The sequence below is a fragment of the Patella vulgata genome, chromosome 4 (genome assembly GCF_932274485.2).
Source record: "Patella vulgata chromosome 4, xgPatVulg1.2, whole genome shotgun sequence".
In the NCBI taxonomy this organism is placed as follows: Eukaryota; Metazoa; Mollusca; class Gastropoda; family Patellidae; genus Patella; species Patella vulgata.
This window is the reverse complement of record NC_065882.2, coordinates 11,371,088-11,394,260: the sequence shown is the minus strand read 5'-3', so window position 1 is coordinate 11,394,260 and position 23,173 is coordinate 11,371,088. Positions and strand designations below refer to the sequence as shown.

General features: G+C 35.8%; 2 protein-coding genes across 4 annotated transcripts; one reads left to right on the top strand and one right to left on the bottom strand.

Annotated features, from left to right (window-relative positions):
• Window positions 1–8: 8 nt before the first annotated feature.
• Window positions 9–13,776, bottom strand: LOC126817791 (tubulin-specific chaperone cofactor E-like protein). The gene is made up of 9 exons (XM_056100085.1): window positions 13,386–13,776; window positions 11,271–11,462; window positions 9,632–9,770; window positions 8,224–8,305; window positions 6,574–7,591; window positions 5,071–5,129; window positions 4,657–4,799; window positions 2,558–2,732; window positions 9–697 (listed from the first exon to the last, which is right to left on the bottom strand). The coding sequence occupies exons 1-9, from the start codon at window positions 13,647–13,649 to the stop codon at window positions 517–519; spliced, it is 2,253 nt and encodes a 750-aa protein (XP_055956060.1). The 5' UTR covers window positions 13,650–13,776; the 3' UTR covers window positions 9–516.
• A 281-nt stretch (window positions 13,777–14,057) lies between these two features.
• LOC126819538 (clathrin light chain A) lies at window positions 14,058–22,963 on the top strand. 3 transcript variants are annotated; one of them, XM_050547670.2, is made up of 6 exons: window positions 14,058–14,241; window positions 16,412–16,458; window positions 18,631–18,867; window positions 20,114–20,231; window positions 20,814–20,925; window positions 21,989–22,963. In XM_050547670.2, exons 1-6 carry the CDS (start codon window positions 14,109–14,111, stop codon window positions 22,158–22,160), a joined length of 819 nt encoding a protein of 272 aa, XP_050403627.1. In that variant the 5' UTR covers window positions 14,058–14,108; the 3' UTR covers window positions 22,161–22,963. The 3 variants fall into 3 exon arrangements, with proteins under 3 accessions (XP_050403627.1, XP_050403628.1, XP_050403629.1); XM_050547671.2 differs by having other exon boundaries at window positions 14,064–14,241; window positions 18,631–18,690; XM_050547672.2 differs by lacking the exon at window positions 18,631–18,867 and having other exon boundaries at window positions 14,064–14,241.
• The last annotated feature ends 210 nt before the right edge of the window (window positions 22,964–23,173 follow it).

The following is a 23,173-nucleotide window of genomic DNA, read 5'->3' as shown; positions in this document are numbered from 1 at the left end:
TAGGACAAGCACAATGTTTAATAAGATAAATAATATAGCTGTATTACAGACATGACATGCAAGACATGGTGGCATGCTGTATTAAGGACATGACATCTGAGGCATGGTGGCATGCTGTATTGAAAACATGACATCTGAGACATGGTGGCATGCTGTATTGTAAACTTGACATATGAGACATGGTGGCATGCTGTATTAAAAACATGACATCTGAGACAAGGTGGCATACTGTAATGAAGACTTGACATCTGGGACATTACTGTATTTAAAGATTGAATTGTTTATATCAATACAATGATTTTGGAGAGAGAGAGAGAAATGGGGTTAAACCCCCACTCCTCGACACAGACTAGGTCATTTTGGGACTAACATATTTTTATTTCAATAATTCGCTTGCTCGTAGGGGTCTTTAGCAGTGGGAGGAAACCAGAGGACCCAGAGAAAACCCACAATGTTGGACAGGCAACCCTACTCCTTGTCACATACAACCCGGGATTCGAAACCACGCCAGTTGACTCAATGTGAGGCCGTATCCCATGATTTGGGTGATTCAATGTGAATCTCATCTCCGTCGTAAATATTAAATCTACTCAATGGTAAGTATGATATAAATAATTCCTCCTTCTCAGGAAATTCTCCAAGATCTGTTTTAAAGTCATGTCCCGAACCACATGGAAAATGATATAAGTTGAATGCACTGAAATACAACAAATATTGTTCTTATTTAACTATAATGAAATTTGTTTGTAACTGTTTAAACATACATTATGCAAGAGCTAAATCTGTCTATTGCAGGTCTTTCTTTAGGCCTGAAATGTTATCTAAATTATTAATTAGACATTAATTAACCTATCCACACCATGATCAACTCTAGATGGCATCGCTAGCCTGCGATTTTAAGTGGATTATGAGCCGATTTACTGCATAACTTTCCTTCACGATTTAACGATTAAATGGATAATCGAGACTATGCTGTTTATCATACCGACTTTAGTAATGATGATCGAGGCTAGGTGGAATTTCAATCGCTTAGTTCTCGGTTCATAGTGGATCAATTTGAATGAAATTTTCAGCAAATTGCCTTTAGATTATCTAATTTTTAACTATTATAGTGAGAACTGCCAACTCGTTATCGAATCTCCCATAATGTATCTTTAACAAATAGTTTAACCCAGGTATCGTTTAGTTTCCTGATCACTGTTAAAAAATAAACAACATGATTTGTCTAATTAAAGGTTGTCAATCTGATTAAAATACAGATCTATATTTTGTTTCGTTTTTTTATACTTTCGATGGCCTACACTACATGAACATCTGATCAGTTGTACTGGAAGGTTGTGTCAGGGGTCATACAAGTGGCTTTTGACCCTATGACGTCAGACACTGATTAATCAATCAGCATTGACTTTTCTAGTGGTTTATCCACAGTTTCGTGCATCAAACACCAAGAGCTCGCCATAACAGACCATTTCATTGGGTAATCCCTCACTTCAACCAGAACGCCGTTAATAAACAATTCTGCCAGATCCTAGTGTAGTAAATTGAAGTAAAACGAAATTTTGAACTATAAAATAAAATGAAATAGGATCTGTGTTTTAATCAGACTGTACAAGATTACATGAATTGTCTAATTACAGGATGTATGATAATTAATTGTTAATTAATAATTAACAGTGGTCAAGATATTAAATGCTTGTAAATTGGAAGCACATTATCAGAACTGAACGGTCAGCTTTAAACTGGACACAAGTACAAATTAGATGATTTGGGGTGACTTTAAACTATTTTGATGAATCTTCAAACCAAGATTTGATATTGAATGAATGTGAAAGAAATTAGGGGCTAAATATGCAAGATTGCAGTGTCGTGTTTGTAGTTTCACCTGAAAATAGGTAAAAGTAAACCAAGAAAGTGATGACCCTTCGGGACTACATCTTATTGTTTAAGATTTCTACTCACGATCTAAATGATGATGGTAATCTATATGAAAACCAAATCAGCTAAATTTGCTGTTCAAATTACGAAGTATTTTGACTTCAGTTTGACTTCAGTTTGACTTCAGTATAAATTTGCTGTATAAATTTACAGAATATTTTGTATTTCAGTATAATGGTTAATCTTTATGATTGGCAGATTATACTCCAGTACTTTATCCGTTTCGGTAAAGGGTGAAATTGTTTGAGGTGACTGGAGTGAGTAAAACTAGATAAATATAAAACTCTCGACGATTTCAGATATCGTTTAAGACATTATGTCCATCATAGCTCATTTCCATTAATTACTTCAATAGTTATGGCCCTTGTTTCACTTTGTAGAACCATCTGAAAGCTCGAACAAAGAAGTCTATCAAACTAACAATTTCCGTTAATATCTTCTAGAGTTATGGCCCTTGTTTCACTTTGTAAAACCTTGTAAATATTCCCATTACCGACCAAAATAATAAATATGTGACAACCCTTGTTGACTGCTCATATAACTTAGCTGCTGTGGGCATGTATCTTGTTGCCTAGCAACCTTTTCTTAAAATGTAGCTTTTAAAATCTGAAATGGTACATACCATACATGCATATTCACTTTTCTTTTTACGAATCTGAACAATTTATGAACTGTGTCTTTAAGGTTCAACTTCTGTGTAAGTAGTTTACGATCGTTGTGATAAAATACGACTGTAGCTGTAGGATTTGCATTAAATTTACCTCCAATAAACACATCCACAACCTTACTCAGTTTTCCTACAAATATATATATAACCATGGACCGTGAATAGATGGACAGGCAATGTCCACGAAGCCTTTAGAATAATGTGCTGCGTCAAAAAATATACTAATGTCCAAAAGAAAGTATACACTGTGCATTTTGTGCTGCATCAACCAAAGTTGTTTTTCCATGGTATACGGTATTTGGGTAGAATGTCAATTTGTTTCACATATTTATTTTGCTTAGAAATGTTGAGTTTGGACGCAAGAGACAAACTCAGTAATGCTTTATCAAATGTTTTTAATCTAAACAAAACTTAGTCATACTTTTAGTGTGTATACTTTCTTTTGGACATCAGTATAGACCGGACAATCGTGACTAAAATAAAATTACCTCCCCTCGCGCAATTACTAGTATTAAGTTTAAAAGCAAAGAAACAGAAATCACTTCATAATATTTTTATTAATCTTGCTACTCTTTTTGCAATTGCAACCCATACATAGATAGACTACTAACTGATGATTGGGGTGTAAATGTATCAACACATCGTCTTTGTTTACTTCGGACGCGGCCATGTGAATCCGAAAAAAACATGTCAAGTTTTCGTTAAAAACAAACCTACTAAAACACTCTTTTAATTTTTACTTCTGCACAATTAATCATCATTCTGACCAGAATTATACCTGAACTTTATTTTCATAATTTTAAAATCCTTCATACATGCGGGAATTTTGAGTATTAAGCAAAACCAAAATGCTCACAAATTCTATGAAAATATTGAAATCAATCATTTCACAATTTTCAACTGCTGCATTTGGAAATTTCAAAGTTCTAAACTGGAGATATTCGTCACTACCGGATAGGAATACTTATCGGGTTGAAAAATTACTACGTAACTATAAGAATACCATAAATTCTAAGGATGAGTTCGAGAAATTAATCTGTATAAAATCCTGCAATGTCAATATCACATTGCTTGATTTGCCGTTGACATTGAGATCTCGTCATATCTCGTGCGAGTGGCAGAGAAACTAACCAACAGGGCTAATTGCCCGTCCATCTATATACGGTCCATGATATAACACACAACATATTATACCCACTATATAATGGATGATTGCAAATCTCATTTTGATTAAAATACAGATCTAAATTTCGTTTCATTTTTTTATACTTTCAGTGGCCTACACTACATGAAGATCTGACCGGCTGTATTGGAAGGTCATGTCAGGGGTCGTACCAGCATCTTTTGACACTGATTAATCTATCAGCTTTGATGTTTCTTGTGGTTTACCCACCGTTCCGTGCATCGCACGCCTAGAAATCGCCGGAACAGACTGCTTCATTTGCTAATCCCTTACTTCAACCAGAACGCCGATAATATAACAACTCTTCCAGATTCTAGCGAGTAAAGACCAGTAAAACAAAATTTTGAACTATAAAAACAAAATGAAATAAGATCTGTGTTTTAATCAGATTGATTGAATCTTGCAATTCTAAATGTAACAACTATGATTCTGCATAAATCGTTGATTTACCACAGACTCAAGGGTCTGTGTTTCTTGTACGTCTCAGATTTTCATTGTTTTACTAATTCCTTTTGTCTGTCAAACTTTCTGTTTAGGATAAAACACAAGACTGAGGTTATGCTGGGTAATATTAGAGCTCACTTTCCAGACGGACTGGGTAATATTGCAACTCATTTTTTAAACTGGGTAATATTAGAACTCACTTGTAGACAGACTGGGTAATATTGCAACTTACTTTCCAGACTGGGTAATATTACAACTCACTTCTAGACAGACTGGGTAATATTACAACTCACTTCTAAACAGACTGGGTAATATTACAACTCATTCCAGATAGACTGGGTAATATTAGAAATCACTTCCGATGGACTGGGTAATATTAGAACCACTTCCTGATTTATACCATATATGAAATGTAACAATATTTTACCATGTTTGTTTTCCAGTTGTTCAACTCGACCAGGTTTCTCAGACTCGTCGTGATCGAGATAATGTCGGATAAAAAATCTCTCGGATGTTTCCCTCTCTGTCGACGTCACTTCACTTCCATTAAATATTTGTATATTTGGTAAACTGTAATAAAAACATTAAATACCTGTATGTAAACTGTAATAATAACATTACCTGTAAATACCTGTATATTGGGTAAACTGTAATAATAACTCACCTATGTTAAGTTAGGATAAAATTTTAGTTTAATATGATTTTAAGTAGATTATAGTTTTGGTGAAACAGGGCCCTGGTCAATTACAACTCATATTACCTGGCCAATAATAACTCATATTACCTGGCCAATTATAACTCATATTACCTGGCTAATAATAACAATTATAACTCATATTACCTGGCTAATAATAACAATCTTCTGTCCTTTTCTTTAGCATCACAATATAGACCTGTATCCTGTAATAATATAAAAATATGAGAAAGAGAGAGATATATGGGGTTTAACATCCACTCGACACAAACTAGGTCATTTTGGGACTAACATATGGTTCATTTTTATTTCAATAATTTGCTTGCGCATATAGGTTTTTAGCATTGGGAGAGGAAACCGGAGGACCCGGAGAAAACCCATGAAGTTCGACAGGCAACCCTACACCTTGTCAAGTACAACCGGGGAATCAAAATCACGCCAGTTGACTCAATGACAGATCTTGTGATACAGCACGCACGCACTTACCATTCGGCCATCCACCCCCCCTATAAAAATATAGACCTGTATCCGGTAATAACATTATGCTCCATTATTACAGTAGTTTCTATTACAGAATGGACCAGTGTTTGGTAATATTGGGGGGGTTGGATGGCTGAATGGTTAGCGTGCGCGCGCTGTATCATAAAGTCTGTCATTGAGTTGACTGGCGTGGTTTCGAATCCCCGGTTGTACGTGACAAGAAGTAGGGTCGCCTGTCCAACCTCGTGGGTTTTCTCCGGGTCCTCCGGTTTCCTCCCACTGCTAAAGACCCCTACGGCCAAGCGAATTATTGAAATAAAATTAAAAACCATATGTTAGTCCCGAAATGACCTAGTTTGTGTCGAGTGGACGTTAAACCCCATTTCTCTCTCTCTCTCTCTCTCTCTTTGGTAATATTGAGATAAAAAAACTTGAATTTGAATACAGAAATATTTGTGCGAACACTAATACATTGTAAAATCTTGAAGTTGAGCAGTTTGTTTTTAAGACTAATGCCGGCATGATTATGAGAAAGCTTACCTTGATTTAAACAATATTTTATTCAAATAAGATGGATATTGTATACATACACTGTCAAAAGTTAAGGATTCAAAATAAGCCAATTCAAAAAGCTTACCTTTAATCGAACCTGGACCTAAGACAGTAAGAAACCTTACCTTTAATCAAACTGGGACATGAGAGAGTGAGAAACCTTACCTGTAACGAACTGGGACCTGAGAGAGTAAGAAACCTTACCTTTAATCAAACTGGGACATGAGAGAGTGAGAAACCTTACCTGTAACGAACTGGGACCTGAGAGAGTAAGAAACCTTACCTTTAACGAACTGGGACCTGAGAGAGTAAGAAACCTTACCTTTAATCGAACTGGGACCTGGGAGAGTGAGAAACCTTACCTTTAATCGAACTGGGACCTAAGACAGTGAGAAACCTTACCTTTAATCAAACCGGGAACTGACAGAGAGAGAAACTTTACCTACCTTTAATCGAACTGGGACCTGGGAGAGTGAGAAACCAGGACCTGGGAGAGTGAGAAACCGGGACCTGGGAGAGTGAGAAACCGGGACCTGGGAGAGTGAGAAACCGGGACCTGGGAGAGTGAGAAACCGGGACCAGGGAGAGTGAGAAACCGGGACCTGAGAGAAACCTTACCTTTAATCGAACAGATTTTAAGACAGGGAATTGAGTTAAAGCTTGTAAATGTTTCCAGTGATCAACTTTAGTTTCTGTTAAACATAAAGTGTGAAGTTTTCTAAATGGTTTACACAATTTATTTATCCCTTCTCCTTCCGTCTTTTGACCTTCTTCTTCTATTGTTGATGGTTGATTCAACCGAGTAGTGACTTCTCCGCCATCTTCACTCTGTAGAGAGTCGTAACGTTGTCGATTCCGTTCAGAATCATCATCGCAGCCACGTTTTGTTTTCACAGATTTTACATCCGATAAAGAGGAGGACGTATTTTCAGAGGAATTGAAATCGGAATCATCACTTGTTGATTGAGATTTTTGACTCTGTGAATTTTGACCTTCTTCGTCTTCTCTTTCTACCGATTCAAAATAATTCTGTTCCATATTTTCGCTATCGATTAAAGAATTCTCACAGGCGGTATTAAACAAATCACTGACAACATTTTGACAAGCTTCTAAAATTTCTGATTGGACTTCGGACCTATGTATTGTGTCACATGACTTGTGTTGGGAGGCAGCGATTGGCTGAGGTTGAGAAGAGCTTACACGAACAGCTGCCTCACTAGTTAAAATATCAGTTTCTGGAATTGTTGTTTTATTTTCACTTGTTTGTAGTGCTGAGCTACAGCCAGGTTGAGCAAAAATGTCATTTTGATCACAGCCCTGGTTATTAGAAGTATCACGGTCTTGCAAGGTATTATTACCATTGTCTTGTGATGCCGTGCTGTCATTATTAGAAGTATCACGGTCTTGCAAGGTATTATTACCATTGTCTTGTGATGTCGTGCTGTCATTATTAGAAGTATCACGGTCTTGCAACGTATTATTACCACTGTCTCGAGATGCCGTGCTGTCATTATCATTACAAGCTGTTTCATTTTCGCAGCATTGATGATCATAAAAAACATCTTGAAGGGGATTCCCAGAGAGAATCAGAGACTGTAAATTCATCAGGTGACGTAATTTCCATACTTCAGACCAACTGTAAAACAAAAGTAGACAAATCTTTAACCATGATTAACAACAAATTCTCTGTGTTTGGGTTAGTCTGCTTTTGTTACGCATACTGATCTCAATGTTGTTTATTTTCCATATTTGTTTTATACCATGTCGGTCCTCTAACACTTTATACTATATTGGGCCCAGTGTCCTTAATCGGCTGCAGGGGTTGGATGGCTGAATGGTTAGCATGTGCACGCCGTATCATAAGGTCTGTCATTGAGTCAACTGGTGGGGTTTTGATTCCCTGGTTGTACGTGACAAGGAGTAGGGTCACCTGTCCAACCTCGTAGGTTTTCTCCAGGTCCTCCAGTTTCCTCCTACTGCTAAAGACACCTACGCGCAAGTGAATTATAGAAATAAAATTGAACCATGTGTTAGTCCCGTAATGACTCTCTCCTCTCCTCTCTACTCTCACACTCTTTCGTGTGTTTTAATGTAACAGATGAAAACCTAGAACTTCTTGGCATTAAATTCTTTATTTGGTATTCACATGCATGTGGTGTCTGATCTTCTGCCAGATACCCTTCTACCATAAACTGCCTCTAATACCTACCTTTTTATTGGATAGAAATACTTTACGTTTTTTAGCTCTCAGACATTATATATAATTACCTTTTTAACTGGTTATTATTTGCTCTCAAACATTCTATATTTTTCAGTGTATTGTCTTCTATACAACATAATTCTCTGTACCCTTCAAATACACAAATAGAATCCATTTAACAAAACTTAGATCATTACAGAAATAACAATCGTTATATCACCTGCTTTCATCTGCTCCTCAGATCCAGTCTACAGAAAAGAAAACCAAAATGGATGAAATGTTTACAGTTAATGACAAGCCAGTGTAACGTATACAATTCCTTCTTGATTTCTGACCAAAATAATTTTTCCGAAACACTTAAACCTACATTATGCAAGACCTAAATCTGCCTATTGTAGGTCTTTTTTTAGGACTGAAATGTTATCTAAATTATGAATTAGACATTAATTAACTTATCCAGACCATAATCAACTCTCAATGTCATCACTAGCCTACAATATTTACTGGATTAGAATCTGATCTGCTGCTCAATGCTCATTGATGGATAATCGTGACTATTTTTTTTATCGTACCGACTTTAGTAAAGATGATCGAGGCTAGGCCTGAAATTCAATCGCTAAATTCTCAGTTCAGATTGGATCAATTTGACTGAAATTTTCAGCAAATTCCCATTACATTATCTAGTTTGTAACTATTATAGAGTGAACTGCCAGCTCTTTATCTAATCCCCCATAATGTATCTTTAAAATTGATAAGTGTCATCAGAAATTCAGGTTTTGATCTCGACAAATTAAAATCAAATGATGATAAAGTTAAATGTCTTAAAATAACGATATTATCCCAAGCAAAAAAGGCTGCTATTTCACATATTAGTAGAATAAATATTATGCCGGTGGGTAAATTATATATTGGCATGTTAAACCAGCTCAGCCAGATTATACAAATTCATTTTTTAGTCTATTACATCAGTTTCAAATTGCCCCAATAAAGCAGTTTGTTTGTTAGCCAGAGTGTCATCAAGGAACCAGAAATTCATACGCAGATCAGAAGTTTATCATGAGACAACGTTTCTCAGAAATTAAAGAAATTTGATGGTTTCCTTTTCTAGTGAAAATAGGTTATAACATGATTTGATGTCAACATACTAACCGTTATTACAGATATACCAACCGTTATTACAGATATACTAACCATTATTACAGATATACTACAGATATACCAACCGTTACTACAGATATACTAACCATTATCACAGATATACTACAGATATACGAACCATTATTACAGATATACGAACCATTATTACAGATATACTAACCATTATTACAGATATACTACAGATATACCAACCGTTACTACAGATATACTAACCATTATTAAAGATATACTAACCATTATAAGAGATATACGAACCATTATTAGAGATATACCAACCAATATTACAGATATACGAACCATTATCACAGATATACTAACCATTATTACAGATATGTAATTCTTTAAGTGATGGTAAAATTCTGGTTAATTTTAAAACCTCTTCTAGAGAAATGTTGGTATGATTTAACACCAAATTCTGGATACTCTCTAACGGTTTTTCTAATTCATCCAAATATTGCTTAAATATATAAATCCAAAATTTTTTTCTCTGATATTCAGGGGAATAAAATCTTATATTTTCAATATACCATGGAATATCTATATAAATAATGCTTCATCCCCGCGCTCCACCCCCACATGTGACCAGTATTAACCTGTTAAGTGTGTAGTTTTTAAAACGTTAACTATCCCCTATATAGTAGTCTGAAACCATATTAAAACTAACGGTAAATAGAATTGTCTCCCTTCAATTAGATTTCCTCGACCAGGCGTAATATAACGTCCTACACATGCTGCGATCGTATGTTCGAAGAATAGGTTGGGGAAAATACCTCCAAGGTGTTATATTACGCCCTACACACAGTGAGTGGCAGTTGTCCAGGACATAATATAACGACCTACACACTTAACGGGTTAAACTAACCAGCATGACCCTGTGAATTTTTAGGCGATCAAATTTGGGCCCCGAGCAAATTAGTGCTTGGCCATGGGCAACTCACGCTTCGTTGCCACGCTCCACACCACATATGTGGTATCAAATTAACCAGCACAACCCTGGGAATGTTTTAGGCCATCCAATTTGGGCACCTGGCGAATTTGGGCACCAGGCAAATTTGGGCCCAGGACTAAGTCAGGTATCCTACTAGTAATTTAATAAACCATTGTATTCGACTGGAATAATTCAATAAACCATCCTCTTATATCCTAATAAGTAGAGTGAGTCCTTTCATTCAATAGAGTACTGGTACATGATTTACAGTCTATATAGAGCACCGGTACATGATTTACAGTCTATATAGAGTACCAGTACATGATTTACATTCTATATAGGGTACTGGTACATGATTTATAGTCTATATAGAGTACTGGTACATGATTTACAGTCTATATAGAGCACAGGTACATGATTTACAGTCTATATAGAGCACCGGTACATGATTTACAGTCTATATAGAGTACAGGTACATGATTTATACGGTAGTCAATATAGAGAACCAGTACATGATTTACAGTCTATATAGAGTACTGGTACATGATTTACATTCTATATAGAGTACTGGTACATGATTTACAGTCTATATAGAGTACTGGTACATGATTTACAATCTATTTATAGTACCAGTACATGATTTACAGTCTATGTAGAGTACCAGTACATGATTTACAGTCTATATAGAGTACAGGTACATGATTTACAGTCTATATAGAGCACCGGTACATGATTTACAGTCTATATAGAGTACTGGTACATGATTTACATTCTATATAGGGTACCAGTACATGATTTAAATTCTATCTAGGGTTCCAGTACATGATTTACAGTCTATATAGAGTACCAGTACATGATTTACAGTCTATATAGAGTACTGGTACATGATTTACATTCTATATAGAGTATCAGTACATGATTTATAGTCTATGTAGAGTACCAGTACATGATTTACAGTCTATATAGAGTACTGATAGCACTTTAGCCCGATCAAACGCCTAAAACAAAATACTGACTGTATCTCCTCACCTGATGTGAAATAATCTGGTTTCCAGACAAATTGACATATTGTAGATACGGTAGTTGATATAAAATAGGTAATATTTTATTCCAAGCATCAAGATTGTTCCAGGATATATTTAAATCTACTATATTAGGACATAAAGATGCCAGGCCATCATTTGGTAAACCAGCACATACCAGACCAGTTGCACTCAAATCCTGTAATATCATATAAAACAACTTCTGCTCAAATCCTATATAAAAAAATTACAAAATATTATATTGATAGACTAAGTAAATCTGTTATGGTTCCACATTTTACATATTTCCCACATCCTGGGCAATGAATCTGTCATGGTACCACATATTAATGGTACCGTACCACACTGTACATATTCCTCATGTCTTGGGCAATTAAGCGCAAAACACAAATTATTTTTAGCAGAGAAATGTCATTATGTACAAAAGAGAGAGAGAGAGAAATGGGGTTTAACGTCCACTCGACACAAACTAGGTCATTTCGGGACTAACATATGGTTTAATTTTATTTACATAATTCGCTTGCGCGTAGGGGTCTTTAGCAGTGTGAGGAAACAGGAGGACCCAGAGAAAACCCACGAGGTTGGACAGGCGACCCTACTCCTTGTCACGTACAAGCGGGGATTCGAAACCACGCCAGTCATTGTGTACAAGACACGTCTTCTAAAATGTTTAAATATTCACTTGCATAATAATAAGGATATGCAGCATGGGTAGAGGGGGATAGCTGAATCTCTCTCTCTTTCGCAACCGGGCCCCTGTTAGCGGTAGGTGGGGTGGTTGAATGGTCAAATATGTTAGTGGTTGGTGGGGTGGTTGAATGGTTGAATATGTTAGTGGTAGGTGGGGTGGTTGTATGGTCAAATTTGTTAGTGGTTGATGGGGTGGTTGAATGGTCAAATATGTTAGTGGTAGGTGGGGTGGTTGAATGGTCAAATGTGTTAGATCATTACTTCTGTCTCCGTTATTGAGTCATGAAATGGTTTTGTTTTGATTGCCCAGTCAGCTTGTATGTTATAAGGTCTGTTACTAAGTCAAATGTGTTGTTTGGATTGCCGATTCAGCATGTAGGAGACTAATCAGCTCTCTCTTCTCCTAACCTAACCTCATGGGTTTTCTCCGGGGGGGGGGGGGGGGGGGGGGCTTCGATTTCCTCCCACTGCTAAAGACACCTATATACATGCAAGCGAATTATTGAAATAAAATTAAACTCTCTCTCTCTTTCTCTCCCTCTCTCCCTCCCTCCCATCAGCAGTAAAATGAAATGGCGTTAAAGTCCCATTTTGCATGTTGCCCATAATAAATTGCCTCATATCACAAGTAATATGACTGAAATTTGTGCGGAATGGTAGGCTAGCTACATATCACTTTTTTAGGGCAGTCTGAAAATGGCAAGGTCCCCCTTTCTAGGTGAAATTTATCAGTTTTATATTCAGACTTAATATGACAATATTTTGGAAATAATACTGATCATTTTATTTATTATGAGATGAGACAAATATTGACCCTTTTTATACCTTTTGATCTGTCTGTCTAGGTCAAATGCCAATCCCGGCCAATTGCCTACGCTCAAACCTTGTAGGGGTGGGTGTTGTGAGCTACCCCACTTAAACCTTGTAAGACAGGGGTTTGTGAGCTACCTGCTGCCCCCCCCCCCCCCCTCCAAACCTTTGTCAAATGTCCCACTCCAACCTTGTAAGACCGGGTGTTGTGAATTTGCTCTAAATGCCAATTAACTTATTAGTTCTTTCATCACTACAGCTCTTGATCTATATAATTATACAGTGGTTTGAGATATTTGGATATCAAGATTCTGTCAATTTTTGGTATTCGATTACCTTGGGTAAACCACCCTGCCCGGTCAGGCATGACCTTTTTTCTTCGTAGACTATTTGCAACATTTTAATGTGAGCCAAAGGGAAATCTGCACGACCAAGTCAGTAAGTATTTTTAAACTTGCGAGACCACAGCCTACAGGGCCAGGGCATATCATTCTAGGCATTCCCAGATATCATATACAGCACACAAGACATTGTGTCACAAGTCTTAAACTTTGCATGCAATCGACCTGCTGTCAACAGCCAAACTTGATTAATAACTTACCACATTTCTCAAATGTGACAGCTCAGCTTTGGATCCATCTTTAGAAGCCTTTGAATGAAACTGTATGATACAAGAACCACTTGGTGTGTAATTATCAAAACAATATTTCTCTCGTAAAGCCGACGTAAACGATTTGGCATTTAATTCTTCTTCCTCTAAACTTCTTGTCGTCTGCTCTTTCTCGTTTTTCGATTGCGTTGCATCCATGTCAGTTGCAATTTTCGCCGATTTAATTTCAGTGACATCTATTTCACGTGCCGCCATTTCTCGTGATTGGAATGTGGTGAAATGCCAAGGTGAATAGAAGTTATTTTAAGATATTTTACTCATCAGGCAATCGTGGAGCTTTTCTTGTTTACATCCGACGTTATGGTCCACATGATTCACTGAGTCAGAAAAATATGATGAATTTATTTGATTTAACAAAACAAAAAGAATTAGGATTCGAGTCATCATGATTCCACGTTTAATAAGTGTACTTTTTTATTGATTCATTTTTTTATGGATGAAACAAATAAAACTGCGGTATTTTATATTCTTGTTGGAACATCACGCTTCTATTTATTCACCAAAGAAGTGACATTATTTATTGACTGCGGAGAGCTGGCGTTATTGATTTCCGCTTTGAACGTCAACTTTTCTCTACTTTCCAGTCCTTTTGCTTTCGTTGACTCCGTTGAATTTATCGGGCGACTGGATGATCGATTATATCTGAACAAATTAATGGCTGATCTTGAAAGTAATAATTTATCCGGAAACATGGAAGACGACCCAGCCGCGGATTTTTTGGCCAGAGAACAATCGGAACTCGCCGGTTTGGAAGACGATAATCCCACAGATTCATCTGTCCCCCAAGGTATTTCAGTATTTTAATCGGAACGTCGTAATAATGGTTTTTATTTCCACCCGGTGAAAAAAGTCAAAATATCAAATTATCATGCCCCGCCTCTCTAATTATAGCGACCAGCAGCTATTTTTAAATATTATTTTTTTTTGTCGAATACCCTGTAATTTTCCGAAAGCTGCCCATCTCAGCATTGTAACAACATCAAGTTTATCAAAATCGGTGCAGAATTGACGGAGTTACTGTCCGTTTATTAACGCCAACTGGCGGACCCCTTTTTGCGAAATTGGCCATTTTGCTTCAATTTTGCTTCAATTTTCATTCCTACTCCATATCTCAGAAACGAAAAGTGCTAGAGACATAATTATTTCACCAAAACGAAGCTCATTTATGCAACAACACAACCATACAAACACATGACACATAACTTGAATAGGTTATTTTCTGATGTTTGAGGGGGGTTGGATGGCCGAATGGTTAGCACGTGCGTGCTGTATCATAAAGCCTGTCATTGCGTCAACTGGCGTGGTTTCAAATCCCTGGTTGTACGTGACAAGGAGTAGAGTCGCTTGTCCAACCTCGTGGGTGTTCTCCGGGTCCTCCGGTCCCCTCCCACTGCTAAAGACCCCTATGCGCAAGCGAATTTTTGAAATAAAATTAAACCATATGTTAGTCCCGAAATGACCTAGTTTGTGTCGAGTGGACGTTAAACCCATTTCTCTCTCTTTCTGATGTTTGAAATAGCGGTACAGAAAATAAAATAATTACTTGAAGTTGGACTTGATCTATACATAATCATAATCAATAGTGATACAATAATACAATAACATATTTAAAGATACATTATGGGAGATTTTAATAGAGAGTTGGCCATTCTTGCTATAACAGTTCAAAAATAGATGATAAAAGAAGAATATATTGAAAATTTCAGTCAAATTACTTTATTCTGAACAAAGTTATTGTTGTAATATTTGACTAGAAATGGTAGTGAAATGTGCTTTCACCTTGGCCGATCGTTTGATTGACAGGTGTTAACTCCACCTACATACCTCGATTATCAAGTAAAGTTTTCAATGGCGTGCGGAAATGCTCTAAAGCGGCCTCGCTAAGTACACTCTATCATTTAGCCTCGATCTAACTGACGCATTCTCCTCAGGATGCGCCATATTTGAATTAATTAATAAGTGAAATCCTATTTAAATCCGAGCTGTAGCCGAGCCATCCGTGGGTCTACAGAGTTGATTTTGGGCTTGTTGTTTAAATAAAGATTTAATTTATAACATCTGAAGCCTAAATTAAGACATGCAATAATCAAATTTTGCTCTTGCATAATGTATGTTTAAACAAAACTTTATCATAGAGTATTAAAAACAGAATAGGAATAAACTAAGAATAAAAATAAAATGCTAGTTCTGGCTGGGCGGACATTTTAAGTTGGAATAGGAGAGAAATTTGGCGTATCAGTTGGGTTCCATCAAATCATATAATAACATGTATGCGGTAAGGCTTCACCTTTATTTCAATGGGAATTTGTTTATTATATATTAAACTATGTACAGTACAGTTTGGGGTAAGTTTATGTGGAAATTAAGGGAGCTGTAGGCCAGTAACATTTTTGGAGTCATTTGACTAAAAAAACTTGCTCACGATCCACTACTGTGGCTGGAGTAAGACCAAAGACATTAGTAGTGGAACCATTTCTAATTTTGTTGTCCTTGCAGATTGAGCTGGCTAGATTACCCTCTAGGACAAGAAAACCCAATTTATTTTAATTTATAGTGGTTAGATAAGAACTGCTACAGTACAGCCTTTGACTAAAAACATATTCAAACTAATTAATCTAAAAAAAAAACTGCTTTAAATCCCACTCAAAACTTTTATATGATGATGAGTTAGTTGTATTTTACGTCCGCTTCCACCGAGGTGATATCGCAGACAATATACCTCAAGAATGGTTTAACAGTGCCCGTTAGATCACAAGTGGCATGGCTTTTATTCCCCGTCCGTCCAAATGTGTGGGTTTCCTCAGGTCCTCCTACGGCTAAAGATCCCTAACCACACGCGAATTATTGAAATAAAATGTTGTATTAGTCCTGAAATGACATAGTTAGTATGTGTCAAGTGAACGTTAAACCCCAATTTCTCACTCTCTCTCTCATATTCTGTTGTTGCTGTTTTACAGATGATGGTTTTGGTGCATTTGGTGATGAAGTACCAGTAGCTAGTCAGGTTTGTCACTTTATAATAAATAGATGTAGTATTTTATGGAATGCTCTTAAAATTATTGAATTTATACAAGGCCGAGTTTGGGTGGTCCTTATTTTGAAAAGTTAAGGAGCTGCCCTCAATTTATATTGGAATTGATGAGAAAAAAAAAGAAAGTAAATGAAATAAAAAAAAATTTTGGTGGTGTTATCAAAGTCCTCGGACCAATCTTGTATAGCTTATACACTAAACCACTTGGCCTCAAAGTTAGACATCATCGATTATTATTTCATCTATATATGCAGATGATACACAATTGTACATTTTGTTCAAACCTAGTATTAAAAGTGATTTTGACATTTCCAAGCTGACTATTGAAACTTGTATTGCAGACATTAAAATTTGGATAAACAATAGTTTTTGAAACTTAATGCAGATGTGGCAGAATATTTGGTTATAGTGTCTTCTTTTTTCTTTTTTTTTTATAAGCAATATTTTATTCAGATTTGTATCTGAATAGGGATTGGGGAACAGGCATAGCCTATATTAAACCCCCCTTCTTTAAACTGAATAAAGTTGAACTTTGATCTATGGTATAAGCAGGAGATAGTTGCATTGTCACTTCTCAGTCAACCAGAATATCGATGTAGTTACGTCTGGCATAGATTCTTTTTATTCTATCATGTACGTTGTAATCTTCAAACAATTTGAAAAACTGCAAAAATTACAAAACTCAGCTGGTCGCCTTATTTTTAGAACATTATACTGGAATCATATCACACATATTCTATATAGATTGAATGTTATTATAAATACAGTTATTACATGTATGGAATGCTTTTGTTGCTGAATTTGTTTATATTAAAGCTGCAATTTCATATTTTTAAGTTATATTTTTAAAATTTATTAAAATAAAGCCTTAAAATAGATGGTATCTATAAACAGTCCTACCTTGTTAAAGAATAATCCTATTAATCCTATAATTCACTATTGCCAGTTGAGAAATTGGCAAAAATATCATTTTCAACTTTAAATTCAAACGTTTGAAGATAGCTATTCCATGGGGGGAATAGAAAAACAAGGGAGGTAATTGTGTTATTATTTCTGGGGTCAAAGGATTTTTAAGAGGGAGAATAATACCTATAATTGTATAATAGTGAGTTGACAACCTATTGAGCAAAAGACATAGAAATAATTATGTTTTGACTTTCTTATAAAATATGAAATTATCGCTTTAAGCAAGTTTATATTTTTGGTTTAAATCATTTACCGGTATTATTTATGCATGAATTTATTTACATTGATTGATATGATTTAATGGTATCAGCTGATCTATCATCATTTCATGTAATTAAACTTTGAAGATTGAAATATTTATCTGAATGAAGTTAGACATTTGTTTATACACCCACACTGAAATGTGGTTGTTTATTGTCATCACTGTTATCTACCAGTCGTCCATAACTTAATTGATTTGATTTTAAAGATTTCTTATTGCTTTCAGAGTTTTGGGCCCTTGAGACTGAAGTTATCATCTGATTGACTTGAGGCTAAAGTTATCATCTGATTGACTTGAGGCTAAAGTTATCATCTGATTGACTTGAGCCTAAAGTTATAATCTGATTGACTTGAGCCTAAAGTTATCATCTGATTGACTTCAGCTTAAAGTTTCATCTGATTGACTTGATATTTAGACACATTGTATATTTTTGCAAGACGAAATCTCTTGATTGGCAATGATTTTGATTGGCAGATAAAGTTATCATTATCCAATTACTGGTACATCTTTGTGAGCGCTACAAAGTTGTCAATTAAATTAATTTTTTTCTGATAATTACTTGATGACTTTTGACTTAGTTTTTAGTGCCTTATAAATTCTTCAATTATCTAAAATAGAATAGAAATGTGATGCTCTTTATAAATTGCTCACACCACTCTGCTAGTTGCCTGGCAACGAATCTTTATCATTTTCATTATGTCAAGGTACACATCTTATAAATCTACATGTAATATTTTGACTGAATTACCCAGTCTGATGTGAATTTATCTTGTTATAAGATTAACCATTCTGTTATAGATATAATATTTTGATGTTATGAAGATGTGCTGCAACAGCCAGTTACCTGAGTTGATATAGATTAGTTGCTTACAAACTGCATGTTGCATGTGTATTTTTATATCAATATAAACTTTCAGGATGATTTTGGAGGCAGTCTAGATGAGTTTGAAGGGGGCTCCACTGATGGACAGTTTGAAGTAAGTTCATCATTAGACCAATCAGGTGGCTTATTAGATATGGGTGATGTTTCTAACCAATCAAATGGTTTGTTAGATATGGGTGATGTTTCAAACCAATCAAATGGTTTGTTAGATATGGATGGTGGGACTGGTTTGAGTGATGGGGTTCTAGATGAACCAGTAGCAGCACCAGTAGTGAGAGATGTTTTAGTTAGCATCCCACTTCCCCACTCCCCAATAAAAAAAAACTCATTTAGCATCCCACTTTCTCAATCCCCAATAAAACCTCAGTTCGCATCCCACTTCCCCACTACCCAATAAAAAAAACTCAGTTCGCATCCCACTTCCCCACTCCCCAATAAAACCTCAGTTAGCATCCCACTTCCCCACTCCCCACATTGCCACAACCGCTCAGTTTGCCACACCCCTTCCATTGCCATGACCAATGAAACCTAAGTCAGGCCCTCCCTTGTTCCCATCCTTGCAGTAGCCCACCCCCTTCTCAAATTGCAGTTGGTCCCAGCCCCCCATCTCACTGAAATAGAATGTTTATTGTGTTGATGGGAATGAAGTACATGTATATGATTATGACAAGTAGCATCAATTAAACAAAGTACCAATATTCCTGTCATGTATATCATTCTATATATACTATCACTGCTTCAATATGCTTATTGTAATCAAAATGGCTGCATCAAAATGCTTCTGATAATGTTTGTCTTATTTTATTTTGATAGATTGTCATATTTGATAATTCAGTGTTTTGTAGAACTAACGATATTTGTTATAATGTAACATCAATAATTACAGATTTTAACTTGAAGAAGCATTATGTAAGAGATAAATTGGCCTATTTCAGGTCTTTTTTTTCTAGCTTCAAAAGTCGTGTAAAATATTCACATGACAAGCCTATAATCATCTCTCTAGGTCATCTCGCTAGATCATCACTCTAGGTCATTTCTCTAGGTAATCCCTCTAAGTCGTCGAATGACTTAGATATTGAATGAATTAGAACATCATCGCCATTTAATAATTTACTGATAAAATGGATAGTACTGCTATTGTTGTTTATCGCACCTCATAAAACCTTTAGAACGCAAAATTACACAAGGCGATTATGCAGAGATGTTGCTATTAGATTTGGTTATGAAACATTTGGACATCTTTGATGAGCTTTTTCTCAACAGATACTCTCCCGATTTAATCAGTCTAAATATACATAGATCGATCATTTTTTATCTGATTCAAATAAACCATTATTGTGGCTGATTTTGCCAGCACAAGCCATATATTCATTTTTCATTATCTGTTTTCGAACAATATGACAAGAACGGACAGTTCTTTATCAAAATCTTACATAATGTATTTTTAATATAAATAGCAAAGAGATAAGGATTTATAAATATGTAGCATCAAGATAAAAATTTATAAATTATTTCAGCAATCTAACGGACCATCGGATTCGTATTCGGCGATATCACAACAAGATACAGTTCGGGTCGAACCAGAAAAAATACGATTATGGCGAGAAGAACAGAAAGATAGACTAGAGAAGAAAGGTAATATTATGAAAACAAGTATTAAGACAGTTAAAGTCGAGCTCTGTTCTTAATAGAGAAGAGGGGTTGGATGGCCGAATGGTTAGCTTGTGCACGCTGTATCATTAGGTTTGTCATTGAGTCAACTGTCGTGGTTTTGATTCCCTGGTTGTGCGTGACAAGGAGTAGGGTTGCCTCTCCAACCTCGTTGGGGTTCTCCAGTTTCCTCCCACTGCTAAAGACCCATACATGCAAGCGAATTATTGAAATAAAATTGAAGAATTTGTTATTCCCAAATGACCTAGTTTGTGTCAGTGGACCTTAAACCCTCCCCTCTCTCTCTCTCTCTCTCTCTCCCCCTCTATCTCTAGAGAGAGAGAAGTCTGTATTTTCAAGGTTGTAGTTGACACAGAGTTCCCTCCCTTTGTTATGAAATCTTGCATTCAATAATGGCGTATGTAAAAAAAAGTTGGGGATAGTGGCAGTTGAGATGGTGTTTATATAAATCTCCTCTAGGTTCTGTATTTGTTAGTGGGAATTCCTGTTAAAGACCCAGGTTGTGTAGTTTGAGAATATGACTATGTATGGTGTGTATATTTTTAGATATTAATGAAATTAAGAAGAAAGAAGAATGGCAGTCTATTGCTAAGAAAGAATTAGAAGATTGGTATAAACATCATGCCGAACAACTTTCTAAAACAAAGGAAAATAACATGTAAGTATTCGTGGCTAGTTAACCATTGGGTCTGGGGTTTGATACAATCTGGTTAAAACACAGATCCTATTTCGTTTCGTTTTTATAGTTCAAAATTTCGTTTTACTTGTCTTTACTACACTTGGATCTAGAAGACTTGTTATTTAACTCGTGTTCTGCTTGAAATGAGGGGTCAGCCAATCAAATGGTCTGTCGAATCGAGTGTTTGACCTTTTTTGCCCGGAACTGTGAGTAATCCACTAGTAACATCAATGCTGATTGGTTAATCAAATGTCTGACGTCATAGATCAAAAGTCTGTCTTTTGACTCCTGACGTGACCTATCGCTATAACTTGTCAGATCTTCATTTAGTGTAGGCCATCGAAAGTATAAAAAAACGAAACGAAATATAGATCTGTATTTTTATCAGATTGGGGTTTGATACCGGTGTTGGTCAAAAAGTTCTTAAGAATTTATCAGATTTGTTTTCCTATTGTCATTGGTGCAGAATAGAGGGGCTGGCAAGGATCACTGTTTAATTGTTCAGTTGGGATGGCAAACTGCTGTGCCAAGGACATGTTGCCATGTACATAAAAGAAGCCATGGCAGTTGGAATTCGAAGAAGAGTAGTCAGAGCAAGATTGTGTGGAAATAGTGTCGTACAGGCAAAATGTACCTTAGAGCACATTACATAAACTGTTAAAACCCATTTCACTTTATTTTGTTAGACATTCAGACTTGATGATCTTACCTAGTCTGAGGTGATTATCTTCTCCATGCTGACTTGATGAGCTTACACATGTTGTGCTGACTGAACAATCTTACACTTTCAGACTGGATTATAACACACATTCTGAATGGATTATAACACACATTCTGACTGCATTATACATGTAGCACACATTCTGACTGGATGATAACACACATTCTGACTGGATTATAACACACATTCTGACTGGATGATAACACACAATCTGACTGGATTACAGCACACATCTGTCTGAATGGTAGCACTTGACATTGTAGTTAATGGGATAGAGGTTATATTTACAGAGGTTAGTTATAATATTTTAATTGTTTACAGAGCTGCAGAGAAGGCGTTTATAAAAGAACGAGATGAATCTGTACCAGGTCACGAGTGGGAGAAGATTTGTCGGCTGTGTGAATTCAACCCGAAACACTCCAAATCTACTAAAGATGTTACAAGAATGAGATCAATTTTATTACAGTTAAAACAGACGCCACTAGTTCGTTAATCGTCATGGAGATCAATTATCACATACATGTAGATAATTTTATATGTTTGTTGTTTTAGATTGGTGGAACAAGTCTTGTTTTCAGTTTGAAACAATATTGGCATATAGAATCAATTAGCCACTCATTCTTCACCAATACATAGTTATAACCTACTCTCTAGGCCTGTATCAGAGTTATCACCCCTATTTATAGCCCACTCTCTAGGCCTGTATCAGAGTTATCACCCCTAGTTATAACCCACTCCCTAGGCCTGTATTAGAGTTATCCCCAACCAAGTAAGAAACATGTCTATTATAACTAATATTTATGTATAAGTGGTATATATGTATTGTAAGTTGATTGTTTTTATCATCATGTAATATCATATTGTAGGATGATTAACTACATGTTTGTCTACAGTCTAGCTAGAACTATAATCATGATGAGTTGTAAACATTAGTTGGTTGTGTTCTCAGAAAATCATCAGTAAAATCAGCATCTTGATTCTCTATTAATATATTTATTGTAAAACTTTTAATTTAATTATTGGTAAAACTTTTAGCTCCGGTTATTTATGTATGAATGAAAAGAAAAGTAATGAAAGAAATCAAAAACATTTAATTGGATAATGACCGAGTTATTTTTACTCTGCACAGATATGGATATATAAATAATTCTATTTGATTGTGTAGAAACATTGTATCAGATATGGATATATTACTATAAATAACTCTATGTAACATAAAACAGACTGTAGAAATATTGTATCAGATATATATAACAAACTGTCATTCCATATAAATAAACACTTGAAAAACCTGTAGGTTATATGGTTTTATTAAAGAGACTTCAGAATCTGGGCAATATGTTGACCAGTCATCCTGATAAATAATTGTGTAATGCAAGGGGATTTGGCCCAGATAGAGGCTTTTAACCAACTATTTATGAGACATTGGTATTTCCAAGATGACTGCCGGGGGTGGATGGGGTAATTTTTTTTTTTTTCAAGCAGTGGCCAATGGAATGATATGCT

Bases quoted from the DNA above. Each gene is read 5' to 3' on its own strand.
- LOC126817791 (XM_056100085.1), bottom strand. From the start codon at position 13,649: ATGGCGGCACGTGAAATAGATGTCACTGAAATTAAATCGGCGAAAATT. The intron at 11,463-13,385 runs GTAAGTTATTAA...ATGATATTACAG, and splicing joins TGTCACATTTGAGAAATGTG to GATTTGAGTGCAACTGGTCT. The intron at 7,592-8,223 runs GTAATTATATAT...TTTGTTTTACAG, and splicing joins AATAATAACCAGTTAAAAAG to TTGGTCTGAAGTATGGAAAT.
- LOC126819538 (XM_050547670.2), top strand. From the start codon at position 14,109: ATGGCTGATCTTGAAAGTAATAATTTATCCGGAAACATGGAAGACGAC. The intron at 16,459-18,630 runs GTTTGTCACTTT...ATAAACTTTCAG, and splicing joins AAGTACCAGTAGCTAGTCAG to GATGATTTTGGAGGCAGTCT. The intron at 20,926-21,988 runs GTAAGTATTCGT...AATTGTTTACAG, and splicing joins AAAACAAAGGAAAATAACAT to AGCTGCAGAGAAGGCGTTTA.